This window comes from Rhinatrema bivittatum, chromosome 5, assembly GCF_901001135.1.
Source record: "Rhinatrema bivittatum chromosome 5, aRhiBiv1.1, whole genome shotgun sequence".
NCBI classification, from domain to species: Eukaryota; Metazoa; Chordata; class Amphibia; order Gymnophiona; family Rhinatrematidae; genus Rhinatrema; species Rhinatrema bivittatum.
In genome coordinates, this window is record NC_042619.1 from 94,134,117 (window position 1) to 94,156,500 (window position 22,384).

Consider the following 22,384-nt stretch of genomic DNA (forward strand, 5'->3'; position numbering starts at 1 on the left):
TCTCCAAAGCCAATGGAAATCCCAATACTTTATTTAATATAGTAAAAACATTAATCACTCCACATAACGAAAGCTTCGCAGATCATGATACAATATTTTGCAATAAAATCGCCAACCACTTCAAAACAAAAGTAACCAACATTTCCACAGAATTTTCACAACTACCCTACCCCACCTGTGTCAAGAAAGAACCTAATTGTCAATGGTCCGAATTTAGTCCAGTTTCAGACAACTCAATTCAAATTATAATTAGCAAACAAAAACCCTCAAATTCACCTTACAACCCTTGTTCAGGAGTCTTCTTCAAAGCTATTGGTCATCATGCATACTCTTTTCTCAGTAGCCTAGTTAACCAATCATTAGAAACAGGACAATTCCCATCTAATCTGAAAAAAACATCCATTCTACCAATTCTAAAATCAAAAACAAAAGGTACAGCCGATCTCAATAACTACAGACCTATTGCCTCCCTCACATCATTAGCTAAACTAATAGAATCTGCAGTTTTACGTCAACTTTCTGACTTTCTATCCGAAAATAACATTCTCCACATTAACCAGCACGGCTTCAGAAAGGGACACTCTACAGAAACACTTCTCCTATCTACCTTTGACACATTATTCCGGGCATTTGATTCATATACAGATTACATTATAGTATTTTTAGATATCTCAGCAGCATTTGATACGGTCGATCACCAAATTCTCATCTCAGGCCTACAAGCAATAGGCATTACTGGAACAGTATTAAGTTGGTTTTCATCTTTTCTCACAGATCGTCCTCAGCAAGTTAATATTAACCATCAATCTTCTATCTCCTACACAATCCCATCCGGCGTTCCCCAAGGATCTTCATTATCTCCCATATTATTTAATATATATCTCCTTCCGCTTTGTCATATTTTATCATCACTCAACCTACAATTCAAAATTTATGCAGACGACATTCAATTTCTGGTCCCCTACAAAACTTCCTGGTCCGATACTCTATCTTTAGTTTCACTCTATCTTTCCACCATTAACTCTTGGCTATCTCATAATCGTTTAAAATTAAATCCATCAAAAACTGAATTAGTCCATTTAACATCCATTACAGATTCCTCTATAGGCCCACCATCTCATTTCACTTTCAATGGCTCAACCATCCCAATTAACTGCCATGCCATAAATCTAGGTGTAACCATAAATACAGACTTATCAATGAAACAACAAATTTCCTCCCTAACAAAGAAATCATTCTACAAATTACAGCTTCTGAAACGTCTTCGTCCTCTTCTTTTCTATCGTGATTTCAGGACTGTTCTACAATCTCTTATATTTTCTGGTCTAGACTATTGTAACGCTCTATATCTAGGTCTATCTGACTCATCAATTCACCCGCTACAATTAGTTCAAAATAGTGCAGCTCGCTTATTATCCAGTACCTCCATTCGTAATCACATTACACCTATCTTACATTCCCTTCACTGGTTACCCATAAAATACAGGATAAAATACAAAGTAATCTCAATCATTCATAGTTTAATTTACAACTCTACATCCACTTGGCTTTGCACCTTACTCCGCATTTACAAACCCACCCGACACTTAAGATCACTTACTCAAAATCTCTTAGACATTCCATCACCAAGACAAGCCAGATTAGATATCACCAGGAAAAGAGCTTTTTCTGTTGCAGGACCATCTCTCTGGAACTCTTTACCCAACCCACTTCGTTTAATATCAAATCCTCATCATTTCAAAAAGGCTTTAAAAACATTCTTTTTTCAACAAGCATTTAACATTCCCACTAAACATCTCCCTGATCAAAAATGAAACTCCATCCCCTAAATTTCTCTCATCAGATACATATTACATTATCGTCTCTCTTCTATTATCCCATCCATGTTCTTTCTAGGACATTACAATTCGATAAGTTGCTACCCCCCCCCCTCTCTTCCCCCCCTCCATCCCTTTTACCCTCCCTACTCTTTACCCACGGCATGTTACCATTATTATTATTTTGTTATTTAATAATTTGTTTTAGCTAACATTTATCTAGCTATTTAGTTAAATTTATGTATTTTAAGTTTATTTTAGTTATATTTTATTTTTACTTTATTTTAACATATTGTAAACCGTTTTGATAAAATTTTATTTTAAAAAGCGGTATATAAATACTTTTACATAAATAAATAAATACATATGTTGCCAAAGTTATATATAGAATGATTAAAAAGGGGAAGAAAAAAGTTACAAAATAACACTAAACTGAAATTACAGTTTATAGAAAGTAAATAACAGGGACAAGTCTTATACATAATTTTAAAAACAATATATGCAGCATAAAATATAAAAACTTCATAGTTCATAATTAGATAATATAAATTGTTTAATGTGTAAAATGTTGCTAAAGGAATAACAAATCAAAGTAAAAACATCATAAAAATTATTAAATCATAGTGTAAAACATAAGAACCAGCAATAAACATGCCCCGTTTGTGTGGAAGCTATGTTAAGCCATTTCCAGGTTCCCTACACACATAATTGAGATGTCTTTTGAAAGCGTAAATGCTGTAGACTTGCCAATAAGTCATATCTGTCTTTTAAATTTAAAAAAAAACTAAAAAAGGAGAATAAAAACTGTGTGGTAGCTGGTACTGAAAGAATGGCTGGCATGCTGTGTACACAGTTTTCTCTGTTGTGAACCATTGAAATCTGTCCTGGGAGGACAATGTATGTGCAGGGTCAGGGATCCTATTAAGTGGACTGGAAGGAGGACAGTGCAGGGCTGAGAATCCTTTTTCTGAGCCCTGGTCAGTGGGGGAGGCAAAAGAAGAGAGGGGATAAGGGCAGTCCGAAACTAAAAATAATGGCTTTTGTGATTTTGTTACGGGCTTCCACTTGTTAAAACCTAAAACAAATTGCTTGAGTTAATTTTGCATCAACTGAAAATGTATAAAATTTTAATTGGACAAGTCCAGTACAAAATCAAGAGTGAAAAGCTAACATTGTATTTTTTTGGCTAGGTCTTTTGTTTCCTCAAACATTATGTGAGTGTTAAAAATAGCCAAAAAAATTGGGAGTCTCTGCCATCCAGCCACAGAAGTTGAATAAAAACTGACATTTATGAAGTTTCAACATGGTATTTAAGAGGTTATTTGCCCCATAAGGGCATGTTGTTAAGGGAAGAGAAACTAAGAACAGAGTATGAAAAGAGAACAGAATATTTCATATGTCAACTAAAAACCTGCTGTTCATAGACCATGAATTGTTTGGTTTTGTTTTTTTTCATTTTAATTAGCTACTGCTCATAAGTTTGACTTGTGCGAATTCAGCCCTTCTTTGTTTGCATGTGTCCCCCTATATATTTGTGTTTTTCTTCAAAGAATATCAGACGCCTCCACTCTAAAGTACATGTTTATTTACCTGCCTATGGTTGTGAAATCATAATTGAATTAAGGAAATGAAAAATACAGGCTGCACCACTTAACCCTCCTCAGATAAAAAGGAAACTGTGTTTCTCAGCTGGTGACATTATATGTTGGTTTGCATGCACAAAAAATACTGCAGAGCAGATCCCGATACCAGCCTCATTTTACTTTCTTACTCAGTTTAGAATTCCTTTTCAAACTGGATTTAAATTTCCTAATGAATTATTGTTGGTCAGAATTAAATGCAGTACATTTAAAACTGGTGTCAGATGTCTTGTAAGAAAGTTGAATCTTGTATGCCGCTGGTCTGCAAATGTAAAAATTCCTACTGATTAACTGTCCTTTCAGCTATGTGAGAGTTCATTAATTTGTGGGGCACTAGGGATATAATTTCTCAGCTGTATGACAGGTGCAGCCAAACATTTCTTTTTCCTGAGTTTAAAAAAAAACAAAACTAAAAAGCTAAACTTAGCTGTGTATTTTGGTAATATTTTCTGTTCCTGATTTTTTTTGTAATCTTTTGCTTTGTGTTTCTTTTCACAGATAAGATATTTTTGTTGTTTTTCAAGAACATAGTATATGTATATACAATATAGAAAATTACTCCTTGTATAATTACTACAGTTCTTACAGTTTATTCAATAAATACAAGAAATACCTTAAATAATACCAATCAGAACTGTGTATGGAACTGTGTATGGATCTTGTAAAATTTCAATAACTGAACCATACTCTGTATTTAATCTATGGATATTAATGGAATATAAGAAATGCTAAATAACCCTTGCCAACCATCCTCCCACCCCTCCCTTCAAATTTAACTGTAACACTGTCATTTTTAATAAATATTCATGCACTGTAAATTGTTGCACTGACATTTTTTGAGTCAAATCTTTTTAAAATTTTGATTGGTCTGGGATATCGCCTGTCAGTCTGCTGTCTTGTGCATTTTGTAATTACTTTGTGTCTAATTCTAAATAAATTATTGAAATGACAGTATCCAATTTGATTCCTTTCTCCCCAAAATCTTTTTCCCATGAGCCCTATACTACTACTGATTGCCATTACTTTCTTGTTTGGGGGTAGAGAGTACAGGTTTTTATTTTTTTAATTTCAGGAAATTGAACTTACTTTAAAAGTCAATCAAGGCTTCTTTGCAGGTCTGCTTTAAAAAAGATTTGCATGTTTTTGGTCTGCCCTGCCCCAAGCATATCCGAGCATCCATAGGTCAGTGAGAGTCATGTACACTATGCTGGCTTTCACTGCCCTGAGGAGCTGGCTTATTAGTAGGTTGTGACTTCTTAGATGTCCCTAAGTAAAGCTTATTAATTCTAGCAGCCACTACACTTCGCTGTCTCACTGTGTTGTCCCCCCCCGGTATCCAAAATAGCATGTAATATACAAGTATGACAGAATTAAAACATGTTCACTAGAAGCCAGCGTGGAGATCAGGGGAAATTCTGAGACATACTTTAAGAAAACATTTGCCCACACACCAATATATACTTATTCTATCATGCCATCATAATAGAAGCTACCCGTCCTGAGACCTTCATTGTCTTATAAATAATAATCTGGCAAAATTTTGTACTATTTTTTTTTCAAAAGATTTTTTTGATTGCATGTAAAAATCTTATCTTTGCTCAAAGAGTTCACATCCCATCCCGACATGATCCGTATTTTGGATCAAGCATTTCTGCATCAGGGAGTCTTTCAGCTCTGTAAAACCTGAGAAAAAATGTTAGTGAGAAAATATAGGCTGATCTCAATGTAGTCTTAATGCCTCTACTCTTACAGTCAATGATGGTGTTAATATGAAATAGCACCAATTTTTACCAGAAATAGCAATAACATGAATGATACACAAATAGAGGAACTTCCTTAGATGTCAAACTGATGACATAAGTCCAGCGTTGCACTGTGATGGTATATCAAGATTGACGTCATTTAACTAATCGAGTACCATTCTATCTCTAAGTTCAGACTGCGAGGGGCTACTGTGTTCAAATAAAAGATCCAGAATTGTTTGCATAAATTAACTTTTTTAGTACAATTAAAACTTACACATTGAATTGGAATAAAAAGCTTTTATTAACCAAAGGTCAAAACTAACATGACCTGTTCCTGAGCTGATTGCCGTAGCCAACTGAACTACCCACTGCCGCCCACCGTGAATCCAAGCAAGGCAGCCTCCTGCTGGACTCCCCGTCATATCCCCAAGTAAGGGGCCCCCAAGATGTACCCATTGCCCTGGTGCCAGCCTGGTGATGTCCTTACTGTGGTGCACCCCTGCATCATGCCAGAAACCCCTCAACTGGCTCAGGTACCCACCCCCAGCTGCGACAATATATTCAATACATCCATCATATCTTCTAAACTAAATAATGTGCTACTGTCTGACTATATGACATTTAACGGTACCAAGTGGACTCACCAACATATCAAACTGACTAATGATATGCAACTCCTTGCTCCTGCTTACCCCAAAGCATAACTAAGAAAATTGTCTCACAGACATTGAATACATGAGTTCTTGGGCAGTAACCATTCTAACCTGCCCCGGACACATGCTTTCTAGGGGAGGGAGGGTGGGAAAGGCTGGCACGATAAAAAAGAGGGCGACTGTGCTCTTGCGCCTTTGACATCATCACTGTGCACTGCCTCTCCTCCCTTCTCCCTCCTCACTGCCATCACCAGATGGATGCCCATCCCCAGCAGACTTAAGCCAATGTGACGCTGGGGGAAGGGGGTAGGAGGCCTCAAGAGAAATGAGGGCAACGGGAAGAAAAGCGTCAGGTGCACCACGGCCGTGAGCCTCCTTTCCTTCCCGTAGCTAGAAGCCCTGTTCCCCAACAGTAGTCAGCCATGGCACCCGGTTACAGGTGGGCTCGGGGGTGCAGGCCCACTCATTTCCCTTAAGTTGAAAAATGTTAACCTTCCTTTGCACCCACTTTCCAAAATAGCAAAGTCTTTCCGTAGAGTTAAGTTTTAACAGTAGTACAAAAGGAAAAGGGTTTAAGGAGGAAGGGTTATTGTCACTCTGAATTTTCATACAGATAACTCTGGATGAATCAGATATGTTGAATCTATTTAATCCTGTGATATGGAAAATGGTGCTTCTTTTTTTTTGTAGTATCAAGTTCAGAATTTTCCACATTTAATTTACATTGTGTAAATCAGACATGAATATTTAAAAAATATATTTCTTAAGGAGTACAGTAGGAATTAAGCATTTTTTTTTCTCTTGCAGATTCTCTAAATTCTCCTCCTTCATCCTTGTTTAATGACTTTGCAGCCCTTAGTATGTCTCAAAGGAGAAAGGTAGGTAACTACTTTAAGTGCATTTGTGATGTTAGCAAGAGAAACAAACTTGTAATATTAAAGTATAGATTAAAATGATTCTTATAAGTTCAAGTTGGTGTTCTTGCAAAGCTAACTCCTATTCCCCACAGTCTTGCAATGTGACATTGTGTATGTATATAAATAAGCTGGTTATGATGGTGCACAATAAAGGAGTTTATGCCTTTTAAGTTCAGTTTAAAATTGGTCAGTCTTTCTAGTTTACATTCAGGCATTTATTTATAGACATTTGATATTCTGCCTTTACACAACAAATGATCAAAAGATAGATTACAAACTGTTAATTCCAATTGCATTTGAATCTTAGTTTACCATTAACACAGATTTAATGATCATAAGGGCATAACCAGGAGTAGAAATGAGGTAGAGTATTCATGGTTGATTGGCTTGTAGCAGAGCATGTCATATGAATTTGTCTCTTAGGAATTGGGGATAAGGGAGCAATGCAGGCACCAGTTTAAAAAAAAAAAAAAGTAATCAAATAAGATAGAATAAAAAGCACTTGGAGTTGAAGGATGTCTCATGATAAGAGCTCTGGTAGAATTTTCAAGGAGAAAGTGTCTGTCGTGGGACTGAGTGAAGGCCTTGGTTTGATTTATGAAGTTTCAGTAGTTTGTTTTGAGGTGAATTGATAGCAGTAACTTCCTCTTCATCCAGTTAGACTAATTCAGACAAATGGGTTATGTCCCCTGTCCAGCAGATGGAGACAGAGATCAAAGATTCGCTGACATTGCCCTTTTGTATGCATCCATACTGACCTTAGCCTGCCAATATTCTGTCTATAGCAGATGATAGGCGAATATCCTGTGGTGTGGAGAAAGGCCTGGTTAGGCTAGATGAGAAGGAATGGTTCCTAGAGGGCAGCTACTGCTGTGAAAGACAGGTCCTCCCTCTCCCAGTTGAGTATAGCCCTGGGGCAGACCTTGCTAGTTTGAAGAAGCCTTTAAGGTGAAAGCTTTGTCTCCCTCCCTTGGTTGAATGGAGTCTGGGCCAAGGGGGCTCCTAGTTCTCCTTTGGACTAGTTTTTGGAGGGATGTTTCTCCTCCTCCTTCCCCCCCAAATCCTCTTTTCAGGTGAACTTCTTAAAAAGAACAACCTGTCCTTTTCTACCTAGGTGGCTATCTTTAAAGTTAAAAAAAAAATAAAAATTGAATATATCTTTTGTTTTAATTCTGCTGTGTTAACTTATTTCCACACATTGAATATTTTAGATTTCAATTTTACAATTTTATAAGTATTTTTGTGACTAATTTCTTCTTTTCTTCTTTTCTTCTTTTGTTCTATTTTCATTTTTTCCTGTTCTCTTTCTCTCCTTCTTTCTTTTCTTTTTTGCTTTTTCCAGATTTCTTGTGTTCTCACAGGATAAGCAGGATGGAAGCCCTCACATATGGGTGACATCACAGGATGGAGCCCAGTCACGGAAAACTTCTGTCAAAGTTTCCAGAACTTTGACCCCTACTGGGCATGCCCAGCATGGCACTAACCCTGCAGCCAGCAGGGGTCCCCCTTCAGTCTTCTTTTTTCTACGCAGCAGTAGCCTCGCGGTTAAGGAGCTCTGCAGAGATTCCTGACAGGAATTTTCCTCATGGAATTACTAAAAGTTAATTTGCCCCACAGAGGTGCCTCCTCTAACTTTTTCAAGCCGCGGTACTCTGGTAAGTTTTTACCCGTGTTTCCGTCGATTACCGTCGAGTTTGGCTCTCGCAGCCTACTGGTCGTCGACCGTACCGCGGCTCAATTTTTTGCCATGGTGTTGGAGTTCCGTCGGTGCCCGGACTGTAATCGCACCATGTTCAATACAGACCCCCATAAAGTCTGTGTAATGTGTCTTGGACGAGAGCACGATGTCTTGACCTGCACCAAATGTGCCCTAATGACACCAAAAGGTCGCAAGGCCAGAATGGAGAAGATGGAACTTCTCTTCCGTGCTCAAACCCCGACTCCGTCCATTGCATCAACTTCGCGCCAGCATCGTCCACCGGCCAGTGACGGTCCAGCATCGACGACATCTCGGCCTTCGACACCCTCTACTCCCCCTCAGGACCGAGGGGATCGTAGAGGCAAACATCGCCACCGGCATAGAAAGTCTCGGATCATCGACCTCGCCATCGTCAGAGCCACCTTCGAAGAAACCCTGTCCAGAAAAGGCACCGACCTTTTCAGCGACAGGGTCACCGAGGCAACCCTCCCCCGAGAGGGCATCGGGAGCCGCGACTCCGCCTTTAACGGTGCTCCCTCCAGCTATGCCTCTGCCTCCTTCTTCTGTTCTGGAGCCGGGGCTGCTTGCTCTAGGTCTCCGAGAAGAACTGGACTGACTGGTTCAGGAGGTCATCGACAAGATGATGCAATGACTTCAGGTTCCTCCGGCACCGACACCGGTACCGATTGCGGAACCGATCACCGACCCGATTCCGGCAGCGTTGGCACCGCTGCTCTCCAGGATGCAAGCGCTCATTGCTGCTTTTCCACCGATGGACCCTGGGTCACCGATGGCGCCGGTGCCCTCCCCTCTCACTCTGTCATCGGGAGGAGAAACACCATTTCGCATCCCTCCTTCGGGAGTTCTGCCTCAGCCATCGATGCCGCTACGCCCGTCGGCACCACGGAGCCAACCATCGATGCCCTCGATGTCTGCGCCGGTTCCTTCGATGCCTTCATCGGTGCCTCCAATTATTCCTTCGGAGCCTAGACCAGGATCTTCAGGTATCCCACCATCCCATCCCCTTCTACATCCTAGAGGGGCAGGAGCTGATCCTTATGATACCTGAACTGATGATTCCTCACCAGACACTGATGATTTGCCTTCACCACCTTCACCCACTGAAAATAGAAAGCGTTCTCCTCCAGAGGACCTTTCCTTTATAAATTTTGTGAAGGAAATGTCTGAATTGGTTCCCTTCCAATTACAGACTGAACAGGATGATAGGCATCAGATGATGGAGTTGCTTCAATTCCTGGATGCCTCCAAGGTAATAACCTCCATCCTTATCCACCAGGTTCTTCTGGATTTCCTAAAGAAGAACTGGGAACATCCTGGCTCCATTGCTCCAGTCCACAGAAAAGCTGATACTACCTATTTGGTGCAGTCAGCTCAGGGCTTTCAGAAACCACAATTGGATCACCAATCTGTAGTGGTAGAATCGGCACAGAAGAGAGCAAAGAGGTCAAAGCCTCACACTTCTTTTCCCCCTGGCAAGGAGCAGAAGTTTCCAGATGCCATTGGTCGCCGAGTCTTCCAAGGATCAATGCTCATCTCCCGAATTGCTGCTTATCAGCTCTATATGACCTAATATAACAGGGTCATTTTTAAGCAGATACAAGACTTGACAGACTCCCTGCCTCAGCAATTTCAAGATCAGCTACAAACCCTAGTAAATAAGGATTTCGAGGCAGGCAAGCATGAGATTAGATCATCTTATGATATCTTTGATACTGCTACAAGGGTATCTGCAGCTGATATTTCGGCGAGAAGGTAGGCCTGGCTGAGGGATCTTCGTCCTGAGGTACAAGACAGGTTATCCAACCTGCCCTGTGTAGGAGATAATCTGTTTGGCAAACAGATTCAATGGATGGTGGCGGAACTTAAGGACCATCATGAGACCCTAAGACAGCTCTCTCTGATGCCTTCTGACTTTTCTTCTAAACAGTCCTTCAGAAAGGACTCTAAAAAGTCATTCTTCCACCCGAAGAAGTCTACCTGCCATCAACCAGATCCCGTGCCACAAGACCTTTTCAAAAAGCACAGTCTCGTCAAACAAGTAAACAAAAACCGCAAGCAGCTCCTCAACTAGGGCCTGCTTCAGGTTTTTGACTTCCACCTAGAGAGCAGCAGCCAGCTTCCATTGCCTCACATACCAGTGGGAGGTTGATTGTGCCACTACCACAACATATGGCACTCAATCACCTCAGACCAATGGGTACTGGCGATAATTGCTCAGGGTTACCATCTGAACTTTCTCTCTGTGCCACTGGACTCCCCACCTCTACTGACGTGGAGAACATCCTATCACTCCATCCATCTGGATCAAGAGGTCTCCCTGCTTCTCCAGTCCAAGGCAATAGAACCCGTACCCTACTCGGAGCATGGCTTAGGATTCTATTCCCGGTACTTTCTAATCCCCAAAAAATCGGGAGGCGTTCGTCCTATTCTGGACCTACGGGCCCTCAACAAGTACCTCCAGCGAGAGAAGTTCAAGATGGTATCCTTAGGCTCGCTTCTTCCTCTTCTACAAAGAGGAGACTGGCTCTGCTCTCTGGACCTCCAGGACGCATACACTCATATTGTGATAACTCCATCTCATCGTAAATACCTGAGGATTCTAGTAGGCCCCAAGCACTATCAATACAGAGTGCTTCCTTTCGGCCTAGCATCTGCACCACGAGTGTTCACAAAATGCCTCGTAGTAGTTGCAGCCTTCCTCAGGACCCAATGTGTTCATGTTTACCCCTATCTAGACGACTGGTTAATCAGGGCTCCCACTCAGCAAGCTGCTCTGTCGTCCCTCAAACTAACCTTACACATTCTAATTTCATTAGGATTTCTCGTCAACTACGACAAATGCTACTTAGTCCCATCTCAAAACTTGTCGTTCTTTGGGGCAGACTTGGACACCTTGCAGGCAAAGGCTTTTCTGCCTCGACAGCGAGCTCTCACCCTCGTGTCTCTTTCACACCAACTGCAGTCTCAGCACTCCGCGACTGCACGCCACTTTCTCATCCTCCTGGGACACATGGCGTCCTCAGTTCAGGTCACACCAATGGCCTGTTTGGCCATGAGAGTCATGCAGTGGACTCTAAGGTCTCAATGGACTCAAAGCATTCAGGCCCTGTCGACCATTGTCCATGTAACCGACTCACTCCGTCAGTCTCTAGCCTGGTGGAAAAATCAGATCAATCTCCTCCATGGCTTGCCCTTTCAGACTCCAGACCCTCAATTAATTCTCACCACCGATGCTTCCAACTGCGGGTGGGGAGCCCATGTGGCCGATCTGCAGACACAAGGGTCTTGGTCTCCAGAGGAAGCCAAACACCAAATAAATTTCCTGGAGCTTCGAGCAATCAGATATGTTCTCAGGGCATTTCAGGATTGCCTCTCAAATCAAGTTATCCTGATCCAGACGGACAACCAGGTGGCCATGTGGTACATCAACAAACAGGGAGGCACAGGCTCCTTCCTTCTGTGTCAGGAAGCTGCACAGATATGGGCGGAAGCTCTCTCCCATTCGATGTACCTCAGGGCCACCTACTTGCCGAGAGTGGACATTGTGTTGGCAGACAAGCTGAGTCTCATCTTTCAACTGCACGAGTAGTCTCTCAACCCCTCGGTGGCGAACTCCATCTTCCAACAATGGGATTATCCTCAGATGGACCTCTTTGTGTCTCCTCAAAACTGCAAAGTAGAGAACTTCTGCTCTCTCATTCGCAGCACACACTCTCAGCCCAGAGACGCATTCTCCCTCTCGTGGGCAACCGGTCTACTCTACGCATTCCCTCCACTTCCTCTTCTCTCGAAGACTCTCGTGAAGTTACTTCAGGACAAGGGAACCATGATCCTGATAGCACCTCACTGGCCACGCCAAGTGTGGATTCCAGTACTGCAGGATCTCTCCATTCGCAGGCACATTCCCTTGGGAAAGGACCCACTTCTGATCACTCAAAACGACGGGTGCCTCCGCCATCCCAATCTTCATGCCTTGACGGCATGGATGTTGAAAGATTAATCCTTCAGCCACTTAAACTTTCTGAACCAGTTTCCCGTGTCTTGATTGCTTCACGGAAGCCTTCCACGAGAAAAGCTTACTCTTACAAATGGAACAGGTTCACGTCATGGTGCTCTTCTCAGCCCTTGACCCCTCTACTTGTCCAATTACGAAGTTTTTGGACTATCTCTGGCATTTATCAGAGTCGGGTCTAAAAACTTCTTCCATCAGGATGCATGTCAGTGCGGTAGCCGCCTTCCATAAAGGTATTGGGGATGTTCCTATATCAGTACAGCCCCTTGTAACACGTTTTCTGAAAGGCTTGCTTCACCTCATGCCTCCACTGCGTCCTCCGGCCCCTTCTTGGGACCTCAACCTGGTTTTGGGTCGGCTCATGAAACCACCATTCGAGCCTCTTCACTCCTGTGATCTTCGCTATCTCACATGGAAAGTGATTTTCCTTCTGGCAATCAACTTCAGCTCGCAGAGTTAGTGAATTACAGGCCCTAGTTACCTATCCGCCTTACACTAAACTTCTGGAGGACCGGGCGGTACTCCACACTCACCCTAAATTCTTGCTTAAGGTAGTATCGGAGTTTTCACATTAATCAATCCATTATATCACCTACCTTCTTTCCCAGACCCCATTCCAATCCAGGAGAACAGGCTCTGCATACCCTTGACTGTAAACAGGCTCTAGCATTCTACCTAGACCGTACAGCTGCCCACAGGGAAAGCACTCAATTTTGTCTCTTTCCACCTTAACAAGTTAGGGAAGCCTGTGGGTAAGCGGACTGCATATCCTTTTGCTATCAGCAAGCGGGCATTCCATTTCAAGACTGTGTTAAAGCACACACTGTGAGGGCCATGGTGACTTCAGTAGCACATCTACGATCGGGGGTGCTTCCTGACATTTGCAGGGCTGCCACCTGGAGTTCTCTCCACACCTTTGCAGCCCACTATTGCTTGGACAAAGCCGGAAGACAAGATTCCATCTTCGGCCAATCTGTCCTTCATAACCTATTTACAACGTGACGTACCAACACCCTTCTGCCCGTTAGGGTTCACGATGCCCTTGGCCAAATTTTGTCCCAGTCCTAGTGCCTTGCACACCTGGGTACATTTGGTGCATTTCTCGGACATCCTCAGTTTGGTACTCACCCATGTGTGAGGACTACCATCCTGCTTGTCCTGTGAGAAAGCAAATGTTGCTTACCTGTAACAGGTATTCTCACAGGACAGCAGGATGTTAGTCCTCACGAAACCCGCCCGCCGCCCCGCGGCGATGTTTCTTATTTTATTTTTCGGCACTGCCTGTAGCTTTTAAATAAGACTGAAGGGGGACCCCTGCTGGCTGCAGGGTTAATGCCATGCTGGGCATGCCCAGTAGGGGCCAGTCAAAGTTCTGGAAGCTTTGACAGAAGTTTCCCGTGATTGGGCTCCATCCTGTGATGTCACCCATATGTGAGGACTAACATCCTGCTGTCCTGTGAGAACACCTGTTACAGGTAAGCAACATTTGCTTTTTGCAAAGTTCCAGCCAATCATGCACTCTTTCATTCCCCTTTCTTATCCTATTGATTTTTTTTCTCTGAAGATGAGCAGATCATCCATTACACATATGAGTTATTAAATTGTTGGTTGGTGCCTGTTGGATGTTTCCAGGGCTTATCAGGAATTCTTGAAAAGTATTTCTGAGCATTCATGGTAGTTCCACGGTTCTGTAACATGCCTTACTTCATTTTTTCCAAACCTAGTCAAAATGGATTTGTTGTTTTTCATCAGCAGTGGTCCCCTGCAGAATTTACTTTAATTGCTTTAAAGCTGTCTTTAGCTTCAGTGTTCCTCTGATTTTTTTGTTTTCTTTCCTTCTAGTTCCCTAATTAAGGTTTTTGGCACTTTAAACATTTTGGTTTTTTGCTGATCCCTGCAATGGACATTATATAAGCTGCAGCCCTGTCAGCTATTCCAGTTAGCGTTTTTCTTTGGTTATCTTTCTCTTTTGCAAACCTTTATTCCTTTTGATTTTGATTCTTCTATTTTTTTTAAAACAATGGCTGAGCAGCATACCAGGGACTTCAAATTTTGCCTCAAGTACAGATAGAAAATGTCCATCTAGTGTTTGAGAGAGGAACTTGTTTCATCCCTTTGTGGCATCTGCTCAAGATTGTTATCAAGGGCAGTCAAATTCTGAAAGATGAAAACCAGTCTTAACTAGAAGTATTGAAGATTGGAATTGGCAAACTGACACAGAAAATTGAAGCAGAAGGGCCAAAGAGTTGCACCATCCGTTAGTGGGATGGAAGTACCAAAGGAGGTATCCACCTCACTGGCGCCCAAGTCAGAGAATAGATTCGAGAAATTGTCTTATTTTTTTGGCCAAACTGGTTGAACCTGGTCCACCACTTGAACAAGTAGCATTTTTACTACATCTGCTTCCTGGTTTTCAAAAAGACTGCAATCCATTTGGAATCCAATGGGATTGCAAGTTCCAAGGCAGCATGGTTTTACCAGAAGTAATACTTGTCAGATGAATCTGATTAATTTATTTGATTGGGTGACCAGATTGCTGGATCAAGTGAGAGCACTAGATGTAGTATACTTGGATTCAGTAAGAGCTTTGACATGGTTCTGCATAGGAGAATTACTTATAAATAAATTGATTGCCTTTGGTATGGAATCTACAATGACTGGGTTAGAAACTGGCTGAGTGGGAGGTGACAAAGGGTAATGATAAATAGATTTTTGACTGAGGAGGCGGTGTTATTAGCGATGTGCCTCAGGGATCAGTCCTTGGACCAGTTCTCTTCAACATTTTCGTGAGCGACCTAGCAGAAGGATTGTCAGGAAACTTTTGTCTCTTTGCTGTTGATGCCAAATTCTGTAACAGAGTAGACAGCCAGGAAAGTGTGGAAAACATGAGAAGAGCTAGCGAAGCTTAAGGAATGGTCTAGGTTCTGGCAGCTAAGACTTAATGCTAAAAAAAAATACAGAGTAATGCATTTAGGATGCAGAAACCCAAGGGAGAGTTACAATATTGGAGGTGAAATTCTTCTAAGCACAAAGGAAGAGCAGGATCTGGAGGTGATTGTATCTGATGATCTTAATGTAGCCAAATAGGTGGATAAAGCGTTGACAAAAGCCAGAAATAATCTTGGCTGCATAGTGAGAAGAATTGTCAACAGAAAAAGGGAGGTGATATTGTCCCTGTATAGGTCTTTGGTCAGATTTCATTTAGAATACTGTATACAATTCTGGAGACCACATGTGCAAATGAAAGAGCTTAAATGTTTTTATAGTCAAAAATAACTTTTTTGAAATATTTTCATTACACTAAAATTGAGAAATGCCTTGTGGTATAACCTCAAATGTGATAATCGGTGTAAAGAGAGAGAGGCTCAACATAAGCTGACATTTTGTATCACAACTGCTCAAGGGGATAATTATAGATTAAATCTTATCTGTAAAAGCTGTGCTCAACCACTGGTCACAGTCTCAGAAAGTAGAGGAAACACTGAATCATGATGGAGGGACTTCAATCTTCAAGAAGCTCAATTAGAGAAACCCATTAATGTCTGTGTATGACATATATACAATACAAAAATCTGAAAAACAATCAAATGAAACAAAAATGAAAAGCTTGCATGTAAATGCAAAAAGGTCTTATAAATAAGTAAAAGAGCAAAAGTGTAACTTGAAAAGTGAAACTAATGAATAAATCCAAAAGTGATTTGAAATTATTCCACAGTTCACAGGAAAACAGAAAAGGCCTGTTCCTTATTTAATCCGTTAGGAATCAGGGTACTCAAGTCATAGACCATTGTTCAAGGCATAGAAGGTGTCCCAAAATGTTTGCCTTGCCAGTCTCTCAGTACTTGATCAAAAACGCAGGTCATTCAAAGAATGATTTCATTCAACACCGTGCTGAATGAAAGGTGCATTCTTGCGCCTGTATTTTAAACAGCTCCTATGATCTGGTCATGAAGGCTAACTGATGTAGAATTTGTCACAAAGACAATGAATCATTTACATGACCTGAGAAGAGCGGCAAGCACTTATGTCTCAACATGATAGCTCTCTGAACAATGGGTACAAAGAGGAAGATAGTGCTCATTGATACAGCGCAGACTGAGATGTCATAAGGTTTGTGACCAGTAGTTGAAACAAAGGTATTGGAAATGCCCGATGGGTGTTGTCTAAAAAAAAAAATCAGAAGGAATCAGGATGTTATGTAAATTGATTCCATGACTGTACGCAATGCAGGCGAGGAGAGTGGGGCTCCTGAAAAATGGCATGTAGTTGTAACATATTTCAATGTCTCATATTAGCGGCATATACTTAGCTCCAGAGGAAAAAGATAACGTGCATGTGATACGGTGGTCTTATTTCGGAGGTAAAGAACATAAAAAATTGCCTTGCTGGGTCAGACCAAGGGTCCATCAAGCCCAGCATCCTGTTTCAAACAGAAGCCAAATCAGGCCACAAGAACCTGGCTAGTACCCAAACACCAAGAAGATCCCATGCTACTGATGGCAGTAATAGCAGAGGCCATTCCCTAAGTCAACTTGATTAATAGCAGTTAATGGATTTCTCCAAGAACTTATCCAAACCTTTTTTTGAACCCAGCTACACTAACTGCACTAACCACATCCTCTCAACAAATTCCAGAGCTTAATTGTGCGTTGAGTGAAAAAGAATTTTCTCCATTTAGTCTTAAATGTGCTACCTGCTAACTTCATGGAGTGCCCTCTAGTCCTTCTATTATTCGAAAGTGTAAATAACGGAATCACATCTACTCGTTCAAGACCTCTCTTGGTTTTAAAGACCTCTATCATATCCCTTCTCAGCCATCTCTTCTCCAAGCTTGAACAACCCTAACCTCTTCAGCCTTTCCTCATAGGGGAGCTGTTCTATCCCCTTTATTATTTTGGTTACCCTTCTCTGTGCTTTCTCCATTGCAACTATATCTTTTTTGAGATGCGGCGACCAGAATTGTACATGGTATTCAAGGTGCGGTCTCACCATGGAGCGATACACAGGCATTATGACATTTTCCGTTTTATTAACCATTCCCTTCTTAATACCGTATTTTCCGGCGTATAAGACTAGTTTTTAACCCCTGAAAATCTTCTCAAAAGTCGGGGGTCGTCTTATAGGGTGAATAATTACCGTATTTTGTGCTCCATAAGACGCACTTTTTTCCCCCAAAAGTGGGGGGAAAATATCTGCGTCTTATGGAGCGAATATAAAAAAAAATCAAAAAAAAAAATCTAACAAAACCCTCCACCCTCCTGATCCCCCCCCCCCCCCCAGACCTGCCAAATGAATTTACTACAACCCCCCACCCTCTTGACCCCCCCAATACCTGCCAAAAGTCCCTGGTGGTCCAGCGGAGGTCCAGGAGCGGTCCGGGAGCGATCTCCTGGACTTGGGCCGTCGGCTGCCAGCAAGCAAGCAAAATGGCGCCAACGGCCCTTTGCCCTTACTATGTCACTGGGGTCGACCAATGACAGCGGTAGCCCCTGTGACATAGTAAGGGCAAAGGGCCGTCGGCGCCATTTTGATTGCTGGCAGCCGACGGCCCAAGTCCAGGAGATCGCTCCTGGACCACCAGAGGAGGGTGGGGGGTTGTAGAAAACTAATTTGGCAGATCTTGTGGAGGGGTCAGGAGGGTGGGGGGTTTTATTTAATTAGGCAGGTTTTGGAGGGGTCAGGAGGGTGGGGGTTTTATTTAATTAATTTGGCAGGTCTTTGGGGGGGGTCAGGAGGGTGGGGGAAGCTGAGGGATTAGTTTTAAAGGGTCGGGGTGGGTTTTTTTTTTATCGGCTTGGGCGCAGCCGATTTAAAAAAAAAACAAAACCCCCCAAAAAAAACCCGATCGAGCCGGACGAAAAAAAACCCACGATGTGAATCGGAACCGGAATCAAAACCGATTCCAGTTCCGATTCACATCTCTATTACCGGTACCTCCTTGTCTGCCTCTCAGATCTCGCACATGCACGTCTGCGCCGCTTCACTGCAGTCCTCAGGAGCGAGATCTGAGAGGCAGAGAAGGAGGTACCGGTAATAGGATACAAGGGTGGGCCAGAGGGATGCGTTACCTCTCTGATAGTCTTGGAGACAGGGAAGGCTGGGCAAGCAGGGAGAGCTGACCAATCCAAGCAGGATTTGTATACAACAACCAGCCAATCGCCGGTAAGGTACATCGCTTGCTGTGATTGGCTGGTTGTTGTATACTGGGTACCACATTATGTAGTGACACAGAAGGGTAGTCTTATACGGCGAGTATATCCCAAACTCTATATTTTAACTGGAAAAGTTGGGGGTCGTCTTATACGCCCAGTCTCATACGCCGGAAAATACGGTAATTCCATGCCTGTTAACACTTTTAACCTTTGCAACTGCACCTTTCAGTTTTTCTCTATTTTCCTCATTTATCAAAGTTTCCCTTTTGAAAACTTAGTGTTAGAGCTGTAGATTTACTTATTGTCCCTCTTCCAGTTATTAGTTTAAATTTGTTCATGTTATGATTACTATTGCCAAGTGACACCACTACCGTTACCTCTCTCTCACCAAATCCTGTGTTCCACTAAGGATTAAATCTAAAGTAGCTCCCTCTCTCGCTGGTTCCTGAACCAATTGCTCCATGATGCAGTCATTTCTTACATCCAGGAATTACACAGTCAATATTGGGGTAATTGAAATCTCCCATTATTATTGCACTGTCAAATTGTTTAGCTTCCCTGATTTCTCTTAGCATTTCATCATCTGTCTGTCCATTTTGTCGAGGTGGACGGTAGTATACGCCTATCACTATGCTCTTTCCCAACACACATGGGATTTCTACCTATATATATTCAACTGAGCATTTAGTCTCTTGTATGATTTTTATCCTATTGGACTCTAGATCCTCCCGGACATAAAGTGCGACACCCCCACCAAGTTGATCCTCCCTGTCATTGTGATTTAATTTGTACCCTGATATAGCACTGTCCCATTGGTTATCCTCCTTCCACCAGGTATCTGTGATGCCAGTTATGTCCATCTCATCAGAAGAATGAATGCTCTAGAACAGGCATCCCCAAACATTAGCCTGTGGGCTGCTTCCAGCCTCCAGAGCAATTTTTTTCACCACACCAAAAATTCTTTGTTTACAGCCTAATCGGCCTATTGAACATGGTTTACAACTTTTTTTTTTTTTTTTAAACTATACATGACAACCAATGAAGCAAGAAATACTGGTGGGGCTCTGAACCCCTGCCAGCCAAAGAGAAGTCTTGCAGAAGCATAAGTGGCAGGAAGTATTGGCGGGATCCCCAACAACCGCAAGCCTAAGAGTTGCCCTCAAGGTGAGGGGAGGAAGAAGGAGTGAAAGAAAAGGGATATGAGGGGAGGAAAAAGGACAGGAGAGGCTGCAATAGGGAAATTGCTTGAGAGGGAGTGTGAATAAGAGCATGGGAGGGAATGAAGGGAGAGCAGGTATGAGAGGAGGGAAAATTCTTGTGAGAGAAAGGACAGAGGGAAAAGGAATGTGAATGAGAGGAGTGAGGGGAAGAAAAGAGAAGCAAGAGTGTATTGAGGGCAGGGTGAATGAGAGAAAGTGTGCCTCAAACTCATCACCCTGCCATTCACCCACTATCCCAGGGGACAGATGTAGATGTTGAAGGATGAGGGAGGTGAATGAGTGGTAGGTTTTTGATAGGGCTGCCAACGTCATAGGAATATTTTTACTAATACCCTATTTCCAAACATCTCTGTGAATCCAGCTGCCTGCCTCTCCCCTTTTTTGCTGCAACTCAAATCATAGAAAGGACTAGACACAAGAGAGAACCTGCCAAACACCCCCTCCCCCCACCACTCATCAAAACTCCAAGGGGACATCGCTTCCCCTCCCCTGGGCCTCTCAGTGATTTGAAATGTCGCATGCAGCCCTTTGTTTAAAAAGTTTGGCAATCCCTGCTCTAGAACAAGAGGTTACTGTATGAAGTTCCAAGGGGATAGATTCAGGACCAACATGAGAAAATATTTTTACATCAAAAGGGTCATGGATACATGGAACGGCCTCTCAGTGGAGGTGGTTGACAAAAACAGTAACAGATCTCAAGTTAGTATGGGATAAGCACATGGGATCCCTAGTTGTAAAATAGTGAAAGTAAATCTAGGGTCTAGAGCTTTGCACTAGGAACAAAATTGGCCAGACCAGATGGGCCTAATGGTCCTTATCAGCTGGCATATTTCTTTAAGATTGCATGCCAGTTTACAAGCTGACTATAAACCCATTTGGGACAGTTAATTATGAGATTTTACTCGTCTCGTGTCTCTTTTTTTTTTTTTTATTTTGGTTCAAAGATCTTTCTAAGCTCTTAAATTGGGTTCAAATGTAGGTTAAAGAGCAAGTTTCTTCTCCTGGACCCGTGTTAATTCTGGGTGACTTGACTATCACTTTGAATCCAACACAAAAGGACTTAAAAATATTAGCTTTCTCATCCTTGGAACTGTAAAATTGTTCTGCTTCTGTCAATCCAACGCTCCCTATTCCTTTACTGAGTTGTTATGGCATATGCAGAAAACTCTCATGCCTTACTGACTCTGTACTATTTAAACCCAGTATAATAATGCTGTTTCTTTATTCACCAGATGAAGAGTGTACAATTTTTGAAAGCTGGACACAGATGTCATGAGTTAATGCAATAAAAAAAAGTATCACTTAAGTTTAATTTTAGATATTCAAGTGGACTAATACAGCAACCACAGTACTTGGTTCAGTGTGCATATGGTGTATGCTTGCTAATTCTTATCAGTGTGAATTCATATAAAATGCTTACATTTGTAAACAGGATACATTTTTTTTATCTTTAATGGTTTTGATGAAAATTGCAGCTTTTATGGATTCACACAATCCATCACATTCTCTAGGGTAGTTGTGCACATTAATCTTTCTAGACTTGAGTTGCCCAAATCCGAAAGGAGCTTTATAATTATCTTGAATATTTGGTAGTTGATTGCTAGGCAATTCTAAGTTTTGCAATTCTGAGCTTGGAAAACTCTGTAGGGAGACCCAACAAGTCTTAAAATGCATTAGTGTGAATCCATGATAATATTTCCGCTACAAAGCAAAGGTTTCAGGTAAGCCATATGTGTTTATCTCAATCGTAATCAGTTGACAGTTTTTTGCCACTACAGAGCAGTTTGTTATATGGTTATGTTTGCTTAAACAATCACAGAAACAATATCTGAAAATTATTTGTAAGTATTATAATGTTGAAACAATTAACTTCTTTTAGGCACCCAATCCTACTGCAAGTGAGTTTATTCCCAAAGGAGGATCAACTTCCAGACTGAGCAATATGTCCCAGTCAAATATATCTGCCTTTTCTCAAGCGTTGTTCTCACATCCATCTATGGGAAGCCCTGCTACTGCTGGACTAGCTCCAGGTAAATTAATTATTGAATATAGTAATTACTTGTAGGTAAATACAGTCATTGTGAATTGTTACAGTTTAGTTCCTATGTTGAATATAAAATATATCATTTAACTCCTGTAAATTACTGACACATACTATAGTATTTGCGAATATTAGGTAATCCCTATTTAAACTTACCCGGCTTAATGAAAGTACAGAGAGAAGTTAGGTACAGATATTAAATAACTTAATCAGTCATAACACAGTCATACCTGTTTTGAGGATAACACAGTCATACCTGTTTTGAGGATTTTCTGCATATAATTTATCTAAGGTTATGCTTTACTTAAATTGTTTGTTAGATAAACCATGAGGTATTGTACCTCATTTGAATATGACTCAAATCGATGAAAAATATATTTAACAGTTTTGGTGTGGAGATTGTGTTCTTCTAGGTAATCAAGTAGGATCAGTTTTATTGATGTCTTCTCGACAGAATTATTGATCTG

General features: G+C 41.7%; 1 protein-coding gene across 1 annotated transcript in view; it reads left to right on the forward strand.

Annotated features, from left to right (window-relative positions):
- Positions 1-22,384, forward strand: part of PAN3 (poly(A) specific ribonuclease subunit PAN3) — a 315,850-nt gene that overhangs the window by 65,354 nt on the left and 228,112 nt on the right. Inside the window, exons 4-5 of the mRNA XM_029602606.1 lie at positions 6,663-6,733; positions 21,756-21,906. Of these exons, the coding sequence (XP_029458466.1) occupies positions 6,663-6,733; positions 21,756-21,906 (222 nt within the window). The remainder of the gene's footprint in view (positions 1-6,662; positions 6,734-21,755; positions 21,907-22,384) is intronic.